We start from the raw sequence: 17,315 nt of genomic DNA on the forward strand, positions 1-17,315 counted from the left end.
CATCAGAAGGGGCAAAGAGATCAAGTGCTTTTAATGATGAAAGCGTGTCTGATTTAGTGGTGCAGTTTTGCGTCTATACGTGTGTTACTGTGTGTCTGGGGTCCACAGCCTTTGAAGAGCATAGCAGTGGAGAATGAGGGTGGTAGATTATGTAAATGTACAATAACTTTAAGGTAACTTTCATTTAACAGACTTGAGCTTACTAGGAAATGATTTTGTCTTTTTTGTCTACAGCTTTTTTTGAGCTGTAGTCCTACAGTAGTGGGGGTTTTGAAGCTACACTACAAAGCTAAAGTCCCCTTTACATGACTTGCGTCAGGCTCACTGTGTCTATGACATCTATGTCTATGTCTATGTCTATGACATCTTTAACCATCCTGCCAAGCTTTTTCAGTGCCAGTGCCATTAAGACAATAATACTTCTAATCAAATCAATGTGGAGAAAGGAGAAACCAGATCCAGATGGGCGGTCTTAAAAACATTTCCACACAGTTCAGACAGATCATAACCCTCAGCATTACAGAGTCATTAGTGCCTTGTTAAAAGGTGCCATAGAATGCATTGATATAATATTATAAATTGTTCTCTGATGTCCAGAGTGTATGCTAAATTTTATCTCAAAATACCTCAGATAATTTTGTTAATAGCTTCTTGAAATTGCCACTTTAAGGGGATGAGCCAAAACGCCATGTTTATGTGTATGTCCTCTTTAAATGAAAATAAGCTGGTACTCCTGCCTCCCTTCCATTGTTGCCAAGTGGGCTACTTTAACACTGTGGCGAGTGGGGCGGGGCCGAGAGGCGTGGGAACGAGGAGTGAGGCCAGGTGTAGTGATTGAAGATGAGCTGCACCTGCACCCCACCGCCAGTATCGAGTCCCACATAGGAGATGGAAGGATATAAAACTGGAGCGACGACCGTGAAGGACGAGAGAGGACCAGGCCTGGGACATTATTTTATGTGTTTGCTTTTTATTTATGCGTACCAGACGTCCGTGAGGGGCTGGTGTGCCGTTTTGTATTTATTTCTGAATTATTAAAGTGTTTTGATTGTGCGCCGGTTCCCGCCTCCTTCTTCCCGATGAGTATGGAGATTTTATCGTTACAGTGGTGCCGAAGCTCGGGAAGGAGGAGGCACACCAGCCCCTCACGGACGACTGGTGCGCATAAATAAAAAGCAAACACATAAAATAATGTCCCAGGCCTGGTCCTCTCTCGTCCTTCACGGTCGTCGCTCCAGTTTTATATCCTTCCATCTCCTATGTGGGACTCGATACTGGCGGTGTGGCGCAGGTGCAGCTCATCTTCAATCACTACACCTGGCCTCACTCCTCGTTCCCACGCCTCTCGGCCCGCCCCACTCGCCACAAACACTGTTGCTGGGGGTTCTTTTTTTCATGTTTGCGGGAGGGTTTGTAGCAAAAACCTGGCAATCGTGCTACCTTTTCAGAAGAGTGAGGAGCTTCAAGAGCTCATGCTCGTGGCATACCAGTGTTATGGTGACCGTGTTACCGACTTCACACGTTGTTAACTACCTCATTCCAATTCACGATCATTCTGGTAACACTTGAAGGCAGCATTAGTGAAAACAGGCATTGACAATGGTAGCTTTAGGAACATTATCCTTACAGTGCCAGTCCAAGAAGCTCTTTTGGAAAACAAAATATGATGCGTGATGCTTACTTTGCCAAATTTTTTGCACAACTCCAGCGCTGAACTAACCCTCGTTTGTGAGGCAGTCAAGTCTAGGGTGGCCATTTAGCCCCCTGTCCAGTGTCCGGTCCAGCCTTAATATGGACACTCATTTGTCCTCCTATTTGGAGTTGCAAAAACCCGCTCTAGAATCTTTATTAGGATGCAGCAGCATAGCATCTAATGCCATAAGATCTCTGGTCTAACAAATGATTGGCTGAAAGCTGGGTCAAATAAATATCTGATATATCATTGTTTAAAAAATTTAAACAAGCCTCCACTTGCTGGCTACGTCATATCATCACATTAACGCGCCGAAATGTCAGACCTCGTTTAATCCAGATGAAACTTCCAAATTATCCAAGCTAACAGAGTGTGTTAAAAATGTAAAAGATTGAATGACCAATAATTTTCTCCTATTAAATTCGGATGAGACAGAGATATTAATTATTGGACCAAAAAACAGAACATAGAATCTTGTAGATTACTGTACAATTTGCAACTAGATGGATGTACCATTACTTCCTCTACAGTCAAAAATCTGGGTGTTATATTAGACAGCAACTTGTCTTTTGAAAACCATATTTCCCATGTTACAAAAACTGTAAAAACATGTTAAGGCCCTAAATTGTTTAGCTCCTGCGTACCTAACTAGTCTTCTTCCATGTTACAATCCATCACGCTCCCTAAGGTCACAAAACGCTGGACTTTTGGTAGTTCCTAGGATAGCAAAGTCCACTAAAGGAGGTAGAGCTTTTTCACATTTGGCTGCCAAACTCTGGAATAGTCTTCCTGATAATTTTCGGGGTTCAGACACACTCTCTCTGTTTAAATCTAGATTAAAAACGCATCTCTTTCGACAAGCATTCGAATAATGCACCCCTTAATTTGTGACTGCAGTTGCATCTGATCAAATGTGCATTCTTATTCTTTAGCTTGGGTTAAACTAATTTTAGTTTGTTGGATCAGCAGCTATGCTAATGATGTCTCTATTTGTTTCTATGTTTTGCCACGGGATTTACATCCTGTGGTAACTAGGATTTACACAAGCTCCAGTCAGGATCCAGAACACCTGAGAAGAGATGATGCTGACCCCTCAGAGGACCCCAGATGATGCTAACCCTAAATCAACAAACAGAACTAACAAATATTGCTACAAGTGTGACCGCATCATATAATAATTGCTGTTAATAATGTTCATCGTCTGGCAGACAAGATCTTGTATTCATTTTTCTGAAAAATCCTGTCGTATGCACACAAACTGACACTCACCATTTATAAGCTACTACTAAATATTGTAGAAATGTAATTTTCTGTAAAGTTGATTTGTAATGATTTGTATCGTAAAAAGCGCTATACAAATAAACTTGAATTGAATTTAAATATATATGCTACACTCCTTTCCTGAAGGAAGCTCTTAAGCCAAATTGATCTCTAATGCAGTGCTGAATTTGTATTGGGTTCAAAACAATACAGATTTTTGAAGGCAGATGAACAAGCCAAGAGGCAATGGGGGCTTGCCTTGGTGCCCATGATGACTCTAGAGGTGCAGTGTCGCCTGAGCTGCTGCAGAGGGTGAAGTTCTTTAAGAACTGAAATGTGTATTTATTTATTTTTGCATTCATTATTTGTTTATGTACAGTATTTCTGTTATTTCCAGAAGTCCAGAAATTGTATGTTTTCAGGCACTGTGCAATTTGCAAGACTTTTTTTAAATATACATTACAATGAATAAATACAAATACTGTGAACAAACACTTTTTTGCCTCTTCTGTTACACACAGGTCTACATCAAATTGTCCGGCAATGAATAGAGTAGGCTTTTTCACAATCACTGTATCATGATACCATAGATATAATCAACAAAATTGTATTACTAGGACATTGTAGTTGTGAGTACACCAGAGTCCTATGCAATTATTCTTGCTTCACTAAATGCTGCAAAGTGTCCTCCTTTCTGGTGTTATGGAAATGGCCATTAGTAATGATGGACTAATGATTCTCACCCAGGGCTGTGTGTATGCTAAAAAGGCGAAGAGCTTCTAAATGGTCAGGACTTTCACCGAGGATGTCATCATAGTCTGGAACTGCTTTTGTGGAGAGACGGTTTATGATTTTTTTGGAATTATAAAACAATGAGTGAGTGGATTTTTACCATTATAGGCTGGTTGTTTTCACACATTGCGGCCACACAACTCTGTTCAAACACTTTATAAAAGTGATTTTTGTATGGCATTACATGGCACCTTTAAGGGCAGGAAGACATACGGAGGGGCATTTATACAGCATTGCCTTCACAACTCCTGTACAACATAGGCTTTAATGTCTGCAAGGGCGATACGTTCAGACAAGAGCAATCAATAGTAGTGTAGACATCTCCTCTGTGGCCTATTAGTGCTCCTGCTGGCAGGGCTAAAGGACAGAGCACAGCAATACAACCACTGCTGGGTACGGGCTTCACACACTGCATTAGTCTGTACAAGTAACATATCTCCCTCCCCAACCCCATGTGGAACTCACAGTTGGTGATGTCAGGAGGGGCAAAACTGTCATTCATGAAGACACTATTGGGTTTAGCTACTTTCAAGTAGACCACGTCTGGGGTATTTTTCAAGGCAGTCACGGCATGCTCATGGGTAACATCCTCCAGGCAGGAACTATTCACCTATGACACACACCAAAACACACACAGACATTAATCTACTGTATTTAACAAGCACAAAGGCATCAGCAACAGATGACAGACTGTTTCCTTACAGCAAGAAGTTTGTCTCCTATCTGCAGCCTCCCATCTTTGTGTGCAGCTCCACCTTCAATAATCTTAGTGACGTAGATGCTATTGTCCCCTGGGATGTGCTGATTCCCAACACCCCCTGCTATACTGAAACCAAGACCTGGTTTAAACCAACATACAGACAAAAACAAAAAAGTTATTTGATGGTGACAGCTAAATTTAGGTAAGCTGCAATATATTCAACCCTATGACCTTGAACACCTTAATATGCAAAAACAGCAACCAGACATCATATATATACAGGGTTTTTCCTACATTGAAAATTTTTTCATCGAAAAAAAGATTTTTTGTCCCGCCAAAGCCTTATTTGATCTGTAATTGGGTTTTGTGAGTGAACCAGGCTACTGACGGAGTGACGGAGAGAACGAGCACAGCGCCCCTCCACCGCGTGCGCACTCTCCGTCTTCAGTTCTGTCTTTGCTCTCTCCTCGCTTCAAAATCAACTCATCCTAAGGTCGGAAGACCGAATCCATGTTTCACGTGGTGCCTTCGGAATTGTTTTTTTTGGCTGAATTACCGCTGGGTGTGAATTGCAGTCAAAAAAAAGTTGCCTTATCTTCTCTTACAACTTGTGACACGCATTTCGCACATGCAGCTGACATAACCTTAAATAAACGCAAAAAATCTAATTATGAAGTGTTTGTTTGTTTTTTATTAAATTTTATAAGGTAAAAAATAACACTATTACACCTTTTAATGCTACGTTTTCAATTGATATGATTATACAAAAATAATTACCAGGTCTATCAAAAAATTATTTTATCTTTCTATACTATATAACCCAGTCATGGAAAAAAATCACAGCTTTTTTTGCAAAGAGGGCAAGAAAGGATGACAGTGATCATTTTTTAATGAATAAATAGGATTTAAAAATCTGTTGCTTTTAGGGGTGGCACGGTTCATTGAAAAAAAAACAAACAAACATTCGGTTCACCCCACATGGCTCGGCACGCGCTGGGACCGCGGTTCAGTTTAAATTTGACGAAGCATCTGTAATATGGTTCGCTATAAATAGTACATAAAACAAACTTGGTTCAACTTATATACGTTTCTGTTGGTGTATGCCTATTCTGGATTCCCAGACATTACAACAATAGTGATGAGAAAAAAAACATTCACTCTTGATCAATGTTAATTACTGCAGGAATATGAGCAGTCATTTATTCCGTCATCACCCGGGTGCTGACAGCGCACGCGCACAGATGAGATCTAAGCAGCACACGTTAATATGTATTTAAACTCATTTAAACTTTGCCAGTTTAAACATTTAAGAGCCAAAGGACACGAGCTCGTGCGCGCAGTGAGAAGAATTGTGCATGTGCTCGGCGCAAACCCTCGCGCATATATTAAGATTTCTCTGAAGTAACTATTGCGTTTAAATGGACAAATTCATACAAAAATTTATGTCAAAATGCCCATCTTGGTAAGTATCCTACAGCAGATATAGTTTGCTGAACGTATGCCTGCTGTATCAGTGCATTCTCTTAAAGTGACAGTTTTTATATAAATCGAACAGCAAAAACAAAGAAATCACTCACTGCTCTTGATTTAAAAGCTTTTATAACTTTAATAAAGAATTATCTTTAATTTATACAGTCCAATATGCAATGCTGTTTTACATTTCATTACTTTATTCAATTTCTGTACCTAAAAACTTAGGTGCTAGACCTGCCCAAAAAAATATAATTTGTAAAATGTATTTATTTGTGCTGTTGCTTGTAGTTGGATAGAATATTCTTTTTTTATTATTTATTAGAAAGTATAGTTTTTCCATAAACATAGCACATACCGAACCGTACAGAAAATTGTGACTCTAAAACCGCGAAACAAACCGAACCGTGAAAAAGTTGAACCGTCCCACCCCTAGTTTCTTTGTATTTATTTAAAATGTAACATTTATTGTCAATATTGGGCTTGCAGCGAAATAATCAACAATGTCTGGCATTATGAACATTCTCACACCACAACAACAACATAAAAATACTATCCTGTAATCTTTTAAATTTAATAAAAGAGAGAGAGAGAGAGGGAGAGAGATAAACTGTTGCATAAATTATATGGCAAACTGTGTGTAAAGGCAAGAGAGAGAGAAACGTATCCATGGCAGCGGAAGCTTAAGGTCTTTGCAGTGTTGTGGAAACGCTGTGGCTGGCCTTAAAATAGCCCTGTTGCGTATTTATAAACACACCTAAATAACTTTGATCAGATATTAATCCCAAGAAATGATTTAGCTGTACTCTTGCTTTCCTAGTGTAATGGTAGGAGGTTTTAAATGTCAAAATTGGTTGGGTGAAACTGAAACTCTGTTCTTCACCATGCTGTTTGAAATAAAACTATGTAGTGCTACACTGAGTATAGCAGAATGAAATAAACTTCATCCATTAAATCATTTTACAGTTCATAAATATTTACATACAAACTGACTTGTTTTGATTGTAAGTAATAATAATACGGTCCTTACATGTTTATTTAAGAATATCTGCTGTATTTGAATGGCCATGACTGGCTTAATATCGGGTCTAGTATACTTTTTCATATGTTCCTTATTTAATGCTACTATATGCTGATAATCAAGTTTGTAAGTATACACCTTCAGGCTTGTATTATTTTTACAATAAAATAAAAAAGCAAAACGAAACAGATAAGAGACATATATCTTTATTATTAACCAATATCCCATACAGTAATTGAAACAACTTGCTGCTCTGTAAATTATAGACTCTTTTAGTGCCGACGTCACAATTACATCACAGCACTAGCAGCAGATAAAACAAAGGGAAAACTGGAGGAGGTCAATTCAAACCAGTAGAGATTTGGCTACATAAGGAGCTTAAAATATCATCTTGTTGTGATGTTGGGTGCCAGAATCAATGGAGCACAGGCTCCAATTTGAAATGTTATCATATCTGCTTCCATTGCCAGACGGAAAAATTATGACAGATGTATTCATAATGCAAAAAAATGTGCGGACTGGCCAGAAAAAAAATCTATAAAAATCCCCACGTTTGTAGCGCACACATCTTATCAGAAAAAGTTACAATAAAGTATTGTCTTTTGATGTTTTGGATTATGGTTTGTGTTACGCATCTAAAAATTTCGTATTTATCTCACAACATGCAAGAGTAGCCTATGTCGTGTATGAAAATGTATGCATGTAAAACAAAAACTGATGATTTATATGCTTAATCATCTGTAATTGTATATACATAGTGATTGATTTTGGCTGTAATTTTTAAGCTCTTGGTAAGAAAGAATAATCAAATACAGAAATCAGAAAATTTGCAGTTTCTGTATTTCTTATTTCAAGAAAATATTCACATCTTACTTTAAATGTAGGCCTACTGATTGCACTGATGTACTGATGCAACCGATTGCACTGTATTTTACATATTCACTGTATTTTAATGTTTTAAATTCATTTTAAATAAGTCCATTTTTAAATCGCTCTCCGGTGTTACGGTTTAACTGGTTACAGTGTGATCTGGTGACCAACTTCCTGGTTCAGGTCTGATATTCTTGCACCGCGTCGCTTCCATTATGAGCGCGCTTATCGCGCGCCTACATTGGAAATAAAGAACTTGAGCGCGCAATAGACGTGATATGTGAACGGCCCCTTAAAAGACAGCGCGCCGCGAGACAACAGTCACAAACCACCGAGCCACCCCGAATCAGCTCCAGATCTCTGGAAACCATGCTAAACCATAGCAGAACCCTGACTACATTTTATGGATTGTGATGCTAAAGAACATTTCATGACGTCTCAGACAACTGTAAATGTATGGCTACTGTGGTTTAATTATAAATGCTATCATAAGCTCATATTTACCATAGTGAAATAACTTTCTTTGCCTCTTATTTATTTCATACTGTAAAAACTTCAACCACAGTTGAAAATGAATAAAGGTTTAAATATTATATTAGAAGTTGTACTTATTTATAAATTTTTTTGTAAAGTTATCCAAAGGATTCATTAGCTAATTTAAAAAAAGAACATTAGATTATTTTTATAACAATAAATAATTAATCGTTAGATTAGTCGACTAATCGAAAAAATTATCGTTAGATTAGTCGACAGAAAAAATAGTCGTTAGTCGCAGCTCTACATTGTTTACTAACTGAAAAGGGTTCCATATTATGTATTGTAGTGGCCGGGCACGTGGTCAAAACGGACAAATAAAGGCCGGGGAAAATTGCATTAGACCAGGGGCTCATCTCCTGTTTCCAAAATATGGCGTTATTTTATGGCGTTACTTCCCTGTCAAATGTCGAGAGAGCATAACTGTGGCGGGAAAGTACATTAATATAATGTGTGAGCACGAATCTCTCTGCTCGCGCGCTCTCAGATACACGTTGCTCTTGTAAGAATTTTCTTTGGGCTCGATCAGAGAGTATGCATGCACTTAAAACGTGTTCAGTGCAAACACAAATCTTTCCTCTTCGCTTAAAGTAAGCGTGTATGAACACGTTTTAAGTGCAGGCATACTCTCTGAGTGAGCCCACAGAAAATTCTATTTATGCATAATAAATGTTGGTTTAGTTTCAATGATTTTCTGCACATCTCTCATTTACTGTAATTACATGTATTATATTGCCTTCATATCGGTCAGTCGGTCAGACTGATTTCTCACTATCGGCATCGGCAATTAAAAATCCCATATATGTCGACAACTAGCAATAAGACTTGGTTGGTGTTACTTTACCTTTGGGTCCTTTGATGAGCTTGATCTCCATGACTTTCTCTGCTGCAGATTTTCTCCTCCTGACATACAATCTGACTAGCGACCCCGCCTCCTTCAATGCCTCCACAGCCTTACTGTGGGTCACGTCTCGAACATCAGCCTCGTTCACTCTCAGAATCACATCATTTACCCTGCATAGAGTAAAGCACAGGTCAAACATGCACAAGTAACAGTCCAGTGTGAAGACATCTCAGTCTCATTCAACTGCACACACCATACAAGAATCACAAAGTGATCTGACACTGAAGAGGTTACATCTTTGTTAGAGCCTGACCAATACATTGAATAGCTGATTTTATTGGCCGATACAAGCCTGTAACCAATTGATCCAATAGATATATCGGTAATGGCGAATATGCCACCGATATGCCAACAATATGATTTTTTTTTTTTTAACAGAACATAAAATGCAGATAAAATGCTTGTAAATGGTGTAATTATTTAGTCTGTCCAGCAAAGCGTACTCCAATGTTTGCCACCGGCAACCTGGATGAAATGCTTTAAAGCTTAAGTGTATGGCATATTATTAAAATTTTGACTGGCCATATTTCCATAATGGAGTGCCCTTTCAAATGAGACCACTCCCGTGTCAATAGCCCCCAGGGTCCAGGAGTTACGGGCAGTTAAATTCACGGTCAGGTGCTGACCAATCTAGCGATCCCCCGAATTTGGTGGAGATCTGCCGCCAAGTTCTCTAGATAGTGACACCAGCCAACACTTTCACTTCAGTAAGGAGGTCTCTTGTTCAGGCAGCAGCATTCAAGCGTTGTCTTTTTCGACCATAAGTGCCCTAAAAGTGCCGTACACATTACATTCAAAGGGCATTAAAGTGCACGAGACGTGAATTTAAATTGTATTTATTTACAGAGGTATATTATGTCGTACTTCACACTTCTAGTACGTTTCATCTGTGTGTGAAGACAGTAGCGCGAAACTGTGAATGTATGTTCCAAAGTGAAATAAACTTTAACGGAATAAAGTTGAATGGAATTGAACTGAAATAAAGTTTAATCAACTTGATGTACTTATGTCAGACTCATTTTGGATAATAAAGTTTGTTAATATTAAAAGCCCTGCCTCCATTAATTATTTTTGTCCCATCATTATAAGTGTTTATTCTGTCCTCAGTGTGTGTACACAAATCGGCAGATAGCTAACAGGCTTCAAAAGTAGGTCAGAGGCTGGAGTAAAGAACAAGGCTCTTTATTGTTGTCTTAATTCTCATGAAGGAATCTTTGTAAAACTGAAATGATACAGAAAAATAGCACCAATCACTGAATGCTATCCAAACACGTCATACATTAACATACATAAAATAATATACCTTTAAGCTACAAAGTTGTAACACATATATATTACATTCAGCTAGTATGCTTATAACTGTAAGAAACTTGTAAATATAATATGTGCAGCTCAACAGCTAAACTAACGAAGTGAAGTGAACTAATGAAGGCCTCTTCACTGAAAGGCTATACAATAGCAGTTTTCACGTGTTAACAAATACATTTTAAAGTAACATCACAAACGTTTTACATGACACATATGTATCAATGTAATTAACTATAAACTCAAATACAACTTACAAGCGATGCTTTCCCAAGGCACAAACAGAAATGAAGACAGGATAAGATGACTTGAGCTGCAAGCTGACCGTATGGAATATAACTACTGCTTTATTTCCTGATCAGACTGCATCATGTGATAAATCAACCAATGAAAGCAATGCAAGAATTATATATGGACACAATGAATTACCCCTAGATGACCACTAGGGAGAGAAAGTAACAAACTAAATGCAAAGTATTCTTACAGAACATGACACTCCCCGCCTGGTATAAATTAAATACCACTGAATAACCTTATTGAGTCTGAATGAAAAGAGGAAACTAAATCGGTTTAATTCCTCAGCACTCTTGAGAAGGAAAGTCTCAGAAACAGGTCTCAAGAAGGTCCTCGCTGACCCAGATTTTGTTACCTTGAGTTCAATCTTCCTGACCTTCCCATCTTCATCAGGGAATGTCCTTGCAGGCACCTGTAAAGTTGGTTCCACAGTCTGATCAGATTTGCTTAACAGGTCCCCACAAAGGAAAGAATCGGTGCAATGCATTGATGAAGCTTGATGTGTCCATCGCCTCAATCAGCTCTATGTGCACGGCTCGCTTGCTCATGCAGGTGAAAAGTACAGCCCACCTTTTGCTGTTAGCCTGTCCACCGCGGGTTTGTCTTGTGGTGACAGCCCATGTGCCGAAAACGTCAAGACCCACGTAGGTGAAGGGTGGCTCTGTACTCAGACGGTCTAATGGTAGATCTACCATCTTTTGTTCAGCGGTTTTCCCACGAAGCTTGTTACATGTAACACATTTGTAAAGGATACTGCTGATACATTTCTTAGCTCCAATAATCCAGAATCCAGCTTCGCGGACAGAGCCTTCTGTAAAAACACGGCCTTGGTGTTTAACCTTGTCATGACTATGGCGCACAAGCAATGTTGCAATGTGGCTGCGGCCTGGAATGATGAGAGGGAACTTTTCTTTAGTGTCGAGTAACGTGTAGCATGATCTGCCGGATTCTGTGTGGTGCAAACGTAGTGCCACTGCTCAGGTTTGGTGAACTTCATGATTCGCTGGACTCTGTTGGAAATGTACACATAAAACCACCTGGTCTGATTGTACAGTATTGTTCAAAATAATAGCAGTACAATGTGACTAACCAGAATAATCAAGGTTTTTCGTATATTTTTTATTGCTACGTGGCAAACAAGTTACCAGTAGGTTCAGTAGATTCTCAGAAAACAAATGAGACCCAGCATTCATGATATGCACGCTCTTAAGGCTGTGCAATTGGGCAATTAGTTGAATTAGTTGAAAGGGGTGTGTTCAAAAAAATAGCAGTGTGGCATTCAATCACTGAGGTCATCAATTTTGTGAAGAAACAGGTGTGAATCAGGTGGCCCCTATTTAAGGATGAAGCCAACACTTGTTGAACATGCATTTGAAAGCTGAGGAAAATGGGTCGTTCAAGACATTGTTCAGAAGAACAGCGTACTTTGATTAAAAAGTTGATTAGAGAGGGGAAAACCTATAAAGAGGTGCAAAAAATGAAAGGCTGTTCAGCTAAAATGATCTCCAATGCCTTAAAATGGAGAGCAAAACCAGAGAGACGTGGAAGAAAACGGAAGACAACCATCAAAATGGATAGAAGAATAACCAGAATGGCAAAGGCTCAGCCAATGATCACCTCCAGGATGATCAAAGACAGTCTGGAGTTACCTGTAAGTACTGTGACAGTTAGAAGACGTCTGTGTGAAGCTAATCTATTTTCAAGAATCCCCCGCAAAGTCCCTCTGTTAAAAAAAAGGCATGTGCAGAAGAGGTTACAATTTGCCAAAGAACACATCAACTGGCCTAAAGAGAAATGGAGGAACATTTTGTGGACTGATGAGAGTAAAATTGTTCTTTTTGGGTCCAAGGGCCACAGGCAGTTTGTGAGACGACCCCCAAACTCTGAATTCAAGCCACAGTACACAGTGAAGACAGTGAAGCATGGAGGTGCAAGCATCATGATATGGGCATGTTTCTCCTACTATGGTGTTGGGCCTATTTATCGCATACCAGGGATCATGGATCAGTTTGCATATGTTAAAATACTTGAAGAGGTCATGTTGCCCTATGCTGAAGAGGACATGCCCTTGAAATGGTTGTTTCAACAAGACAATGACCCAAAACACACTGGTAAACGGGCAAAGTCTTGGTTCCAAACCAACAAAATTAATGTTATGGAGTGGCCAGCCCAATCTCCAGACCTTAATCCAATTGAGAACTTGTGGGGTGATATCAAAAATGCTGTTTCTGAAGCAAAACCAAGAAATGTGAATGAATTGTGGAATGTTGTTAAAGAATCATGGAGTGGAATAACAGCTGAGAGGTGCCACAAGTTCGTTGACTCCATGCCACACAGATGTCAAGCAGTTTTAAAAAACTGTGGTCATACAACTAAATATTAGTTTAGTGATTCACAGGATTGCTAAATCCCAGAAAAAAAAATGTTTGTACAAAATAGTTTTGAGTTTGTACAGTCAAAGGTAGACACTGCTATTTTTTTGAACACACCCCTTTCAACTAATTGCCCAATTGCACAGCCTTAAGAGCGTGCATATCATGAATGCTGGGTCTTGTTTGTTTTCTGACAATCTACTGAACCTACTGGTAACTTGTTTGCCACGTAGCAATAAAAAATATACTAAAAACCTTGATTATTCTGATTAGTCACATTGTACTGCTATTATTTTGAACAATACTGTATATGTACCCTAAGATGACCTTGCTGTCTGTGTAAAACTGCAATGTGTCTACACTGATGTCCACTCTCTATCAACTCTGCCACTTCTACTGCCAACACAACTGCTCCCAGTTCCAACCTTGGAATAGTATGAGCAGATAAGGGCATTAGTTTTGCCTTTCCCAAAGCAAATCCCACGTGACACTCTCCATCATTGTTGATCACCTTGAGGTAAGCTACAGCGGCAATGGCTTTCACCGAGGCATCTGAGAAGATGTGGAGCTCTTTCTTTTGGGTGGTGGTAAGGGTAGTAGGTGTGTAGGCTCTTGGAATATTGAACCCATTTAGGTCTTGCAAGGAGTCCTTCCACATTCTACATTTAGTTCCCTCTCGAGGCGGTAACTCAACATTACGTCAGCTAAGACGTATATGGGAACCCTTCCCTTCTCCACTTTCACTGAAATCTTATTGGCTAACGCCAGCTGGGGACAGCTGGCCAATTGACGCAAAGCATGCCAATACTGGCGGGTCAGCGGGCAGTATAAAATGCATGGGCACGAAAATTACGTCAGAATCTCTTTCTTCACTCTAGAAGTCTTATCTAAGTCATCGTGGAAGTTGCAATAGAGGACTACTCATCCTGTTTTCCTCTCCGCATCCGATGGCTGCTAATGCTAGATTCGGACCTTCACCAGTTCTGTGGGACCTGCCTGGGTTTCTCACATGGACCACACGTGCGCCCACTGTGCCGAGCTGCCAGTGCGCGCCCTCAGAGCCAGTGGCTCGGAAAATAGCGGGAATGAGGCCCACTGCCGCCAGCGAGCCGCTGGTGGGCCCTCCCCCACCCGAAGACGTGGTGGACGATAGCTTCCGCCCCGCGAACTTCGTCCTCTTCGGAGCTGGCGAGCAAAACGACTCCATGTCGCTTTCGACGTCCAGAAAGGTTTGGAAATAAGACCGCCCCGACCACCAAGAGGGCCCTGCAGACCTCCAGGAGGAGCTCATCAGGGTCTGCGGAAAGGCGCCGTCACAGAGCTGGGTTTCACTTACAAAACGTACCTGACGAGCCTGTGGAAGGTAACTGGACTCGTGGCTCCTCCAAGAAAGTCGAGCTGCTACCAGACGGCATTGAGGCGTGCAAGAGCTCGTGGTGAAGTTGTGGGCTGCACCCCAATCGGCGCGCACCCACTCTGCTACGCAGGCCATGTTCACGCACGAGGATGGGGCGGAAACCCTCCCCCCGTCGAGGAGACAGTTACCGCACCTGTGCCCGTCTCCCTCTACATTTGGTTCGGACCACAGCCTGCCTTCCAAGCCGTGCAGTTCATGGCCCTTAGACGAACAAAGCCTATACTTCTGAGGGAAGACCGCTTCTGTTCTTCATGCCAGGGCAATACTCAAGGTGTTTCAGGCAGACGGCGGCACAGTAGCGCTGACGTCATCAAGGATCTGCGCGGCAACTGATCTCGCGCTGATGGCTACTAGCGCTCTATGGCTTACCCTCTATGGCACCTATGGCTTACCCTAGCTGTCCTGAAAGACGCGGACCGTAGGATGACCCTAAACGTTCCAGTTGCTCCCTTCGGCCTTATTGATGACGTCATGGAGCTTTTCTCAGAGACACAGAAAGCGCGCCAAGGCAATGAGCCACGTGATGCCCCGTCGCTCACTCTAGTCTTCTTCTGCGAGGTTCTTATGCACCTCGCCATGCTCTAAAACCAGCTAAAATAGCCCGCAGTTGCCCCCCGCTCTGAACCGGACGCTCGTTTCGGCCGAAACCAGCAGTGGTAAGAGCCTGGGAGGAAACGTTAGGGTCAGTTGAGGACCCCGCGCCGCGAGAGAGCCACCGCGCCATCGAGCCATCTCCCTGACGGTGAAAGAGTGAGTGAGCGGGAGGCCTCGCCCCCAAGCGCCATGTTCAAATGCATCATGTCCCCCATTTCCTTCGGGCGCCGATTGCTATGTGTGTTTAAATGCCGTTTGTGTGAGTTCCACAATAGAAGCATGTACACAATCAACAAAAGAGCTTTTCTTCTCTTACACTCAACACTGTGTCACTCGCCCTGTCTCATATCAGCGCTGAGCCACAACCCATGATTATAATGGCCTCGCGAGAGTGCCTACACCACATAAACACGGTGTCACCCTCCATGTTCAGATGCATCATGTCCCCCATTTTTCTTCGGGCAACGATTGCTATGTATGTTTAAATGCTGTTTGTGTGAATAAAAATTGTACTATAGAAGCATAAAAAGTATACTAATTATTGCACCCAGCATTGTGTCTCTCGCCCTGTCTCAAACAGCGCAGAGCCACAGTCCACGATTATAATGGCCTCTCGATGGCGCAAGAGTGTCACACCATTATGCGACGCACCCGCCCTCCCGCCAGTGCTTCCAGCCTCGCGGGGGCGGGGCCCTGGTCAAAATAAGCCATCAATGGCTGTAGACGTAACGTGTCCGCGGTGTCATCTCATGGACAGTAAGAGGGCTATCCCGGGCGTTTCAACGAGAATATTCACGACGGATATTCTCTCTAATTCAAACGCAGACCTCCCCGCTTCAATGGCATGGTCCCGTCATTGACTTTGCCCCAAAACCGTCCTGTTCTGCGACAGGAAGTTCTCAGTCTGCTTGAGAGAGCGATAGAGCGAAATTTCCCCTCAGATCGAGCGGAATGCGCTTGTTGAATTATCTGGACGATTGGCTGATTTTAGCCCACTCAAGAGATGTGCTATCAGTCACATGGAAAATATGCTTCGCCGTTTGGATACGCTGGGACTGCGTGTGAATATGCAGAAGAGCGTGTTTTTACGAGTCAGACTATAACATATCTGGGAATATGTTTGGACTCGATGGCGATGCGAGCCCATCTCTCTCTAGAGCATTTCATTGACTCTGCGCTGTTTCAGACCGGGCAGGTCGTTTGCACTGAGGGAATTCCAAAGGCTTCTGGGACTGATGGCGGCGGCTTCTTCGGTGTTCCATCTGGGTCTGCTACATTGCGGCCACTACAGTTTTGGCTGTAACTTGATTCCGCCGAGGGCGTGGTCTTCGGTCCACAATCACATACGTGATTCTAGGCTGGGGAGCAGTGCTCCTGGGCCTGTGGTCGGAGTCACAGAGATGGTGGCACATAAACCGCTTGGAATAATGGAAGCTGTGTCCTAATATCCCTGCAAGCCTTTTGGTCGAAATTGGAGCGGAAACATGTACTGATTCAAACCGACAACACGTCTGTGGTCTCGTACATAAATCGCCAGGACGGCGTGTGCTCCAGAGCTCTATTCAAACAGGCAGCGGGTCTCCTGTTGTGGGCGGACCGACACTTAATCTCCATAAAAGCGTCGCACATCCCCGGTACTTTGAACCGTGGAGTGAGCATGCCCTTCGAGGAACGGGATTCCTCAAGGAGATGGAGGCTTCACCCAAGATCAGATCTGATGATTTGGGAGGGAGGAAGTGGATTTGTTTGCCACGAGCGAGAACACGTTTGCTATCTCACTGCCCCCCTGCCGGGAGATGCTCTGACATCGCGTTGGCCGGAAGCCAGGCTTACACATACCCTCCTGTGAAGATTCTGCCTGTGTTGTGCAAAATCAGGAAGGAGAAAGCGTCAGTTATACTCGTGGCCCTGAACTGGCCGAATCAGCCCTGGTTCGCGGACCTGAGAGAGTTAGTAATGGCTCCCCCATGGCGAATCCCCCTCAGGCAGGACCTGCTGTCTCAGGCGAATGACACAATATAGCACCCCAGCCCCGAGCTGTGGAACCTTCATGTGTGGCCGCTTGAGGGACCCTAATGAGCGGGATGCT

The 17,315-nt window shown here is 42.1% G+C and overlaps 1 protein-coding gene across 18 annotated transcripts in view; it reads right to left on the bottom strand.

Moving 5' to 3' along the window:
- The window catches only part of LOC128022506 (discs large homolog 1-like protein), a 126,627-nt gene that overhangs the window by 17,529 nt on the left and 91,783 nt on the right, over positions 1-17,315 (bottom strand). For all 18 annotated transcript variants that reach the window (XM_052610257.1, XM_052610165.1, XM_052610271.1 and 15 more), the window contains 3 exons: positions 9,185-9,354; positions 4,448-4,584; positions 4,211-4,355 (listed from right to left, as the gene is read on the bottom strand). In XM_052610257.1, coding sequence (XP_052466217.1) covers positions 4,211-4,355; positions 4,448-4,584; positions 9,185-9,354 — 452 coding nt within the window. The remainder of the gene's footprint in view (positions 1-4,210; positions 4,356-4,447; positions 4,585-9,184; positions 9,355-17,315) is intronic.

Source organism: Carassius gibelio, chromosome A2 (genome assembly GCF_023724105.1).
Source record: "Carassius gibelio isolate Cgi1373 ecotype wild population from Czech Republic chromosome A2, carGib1.2-hapl.c, whole genome shotgun sequence".
Lineage (NCBI taxonomy): Eukaryota > Metazoa > Chordata > Actinopteri > Cypriniformes > Cyprinidae > Carassius > Carassius gibelio.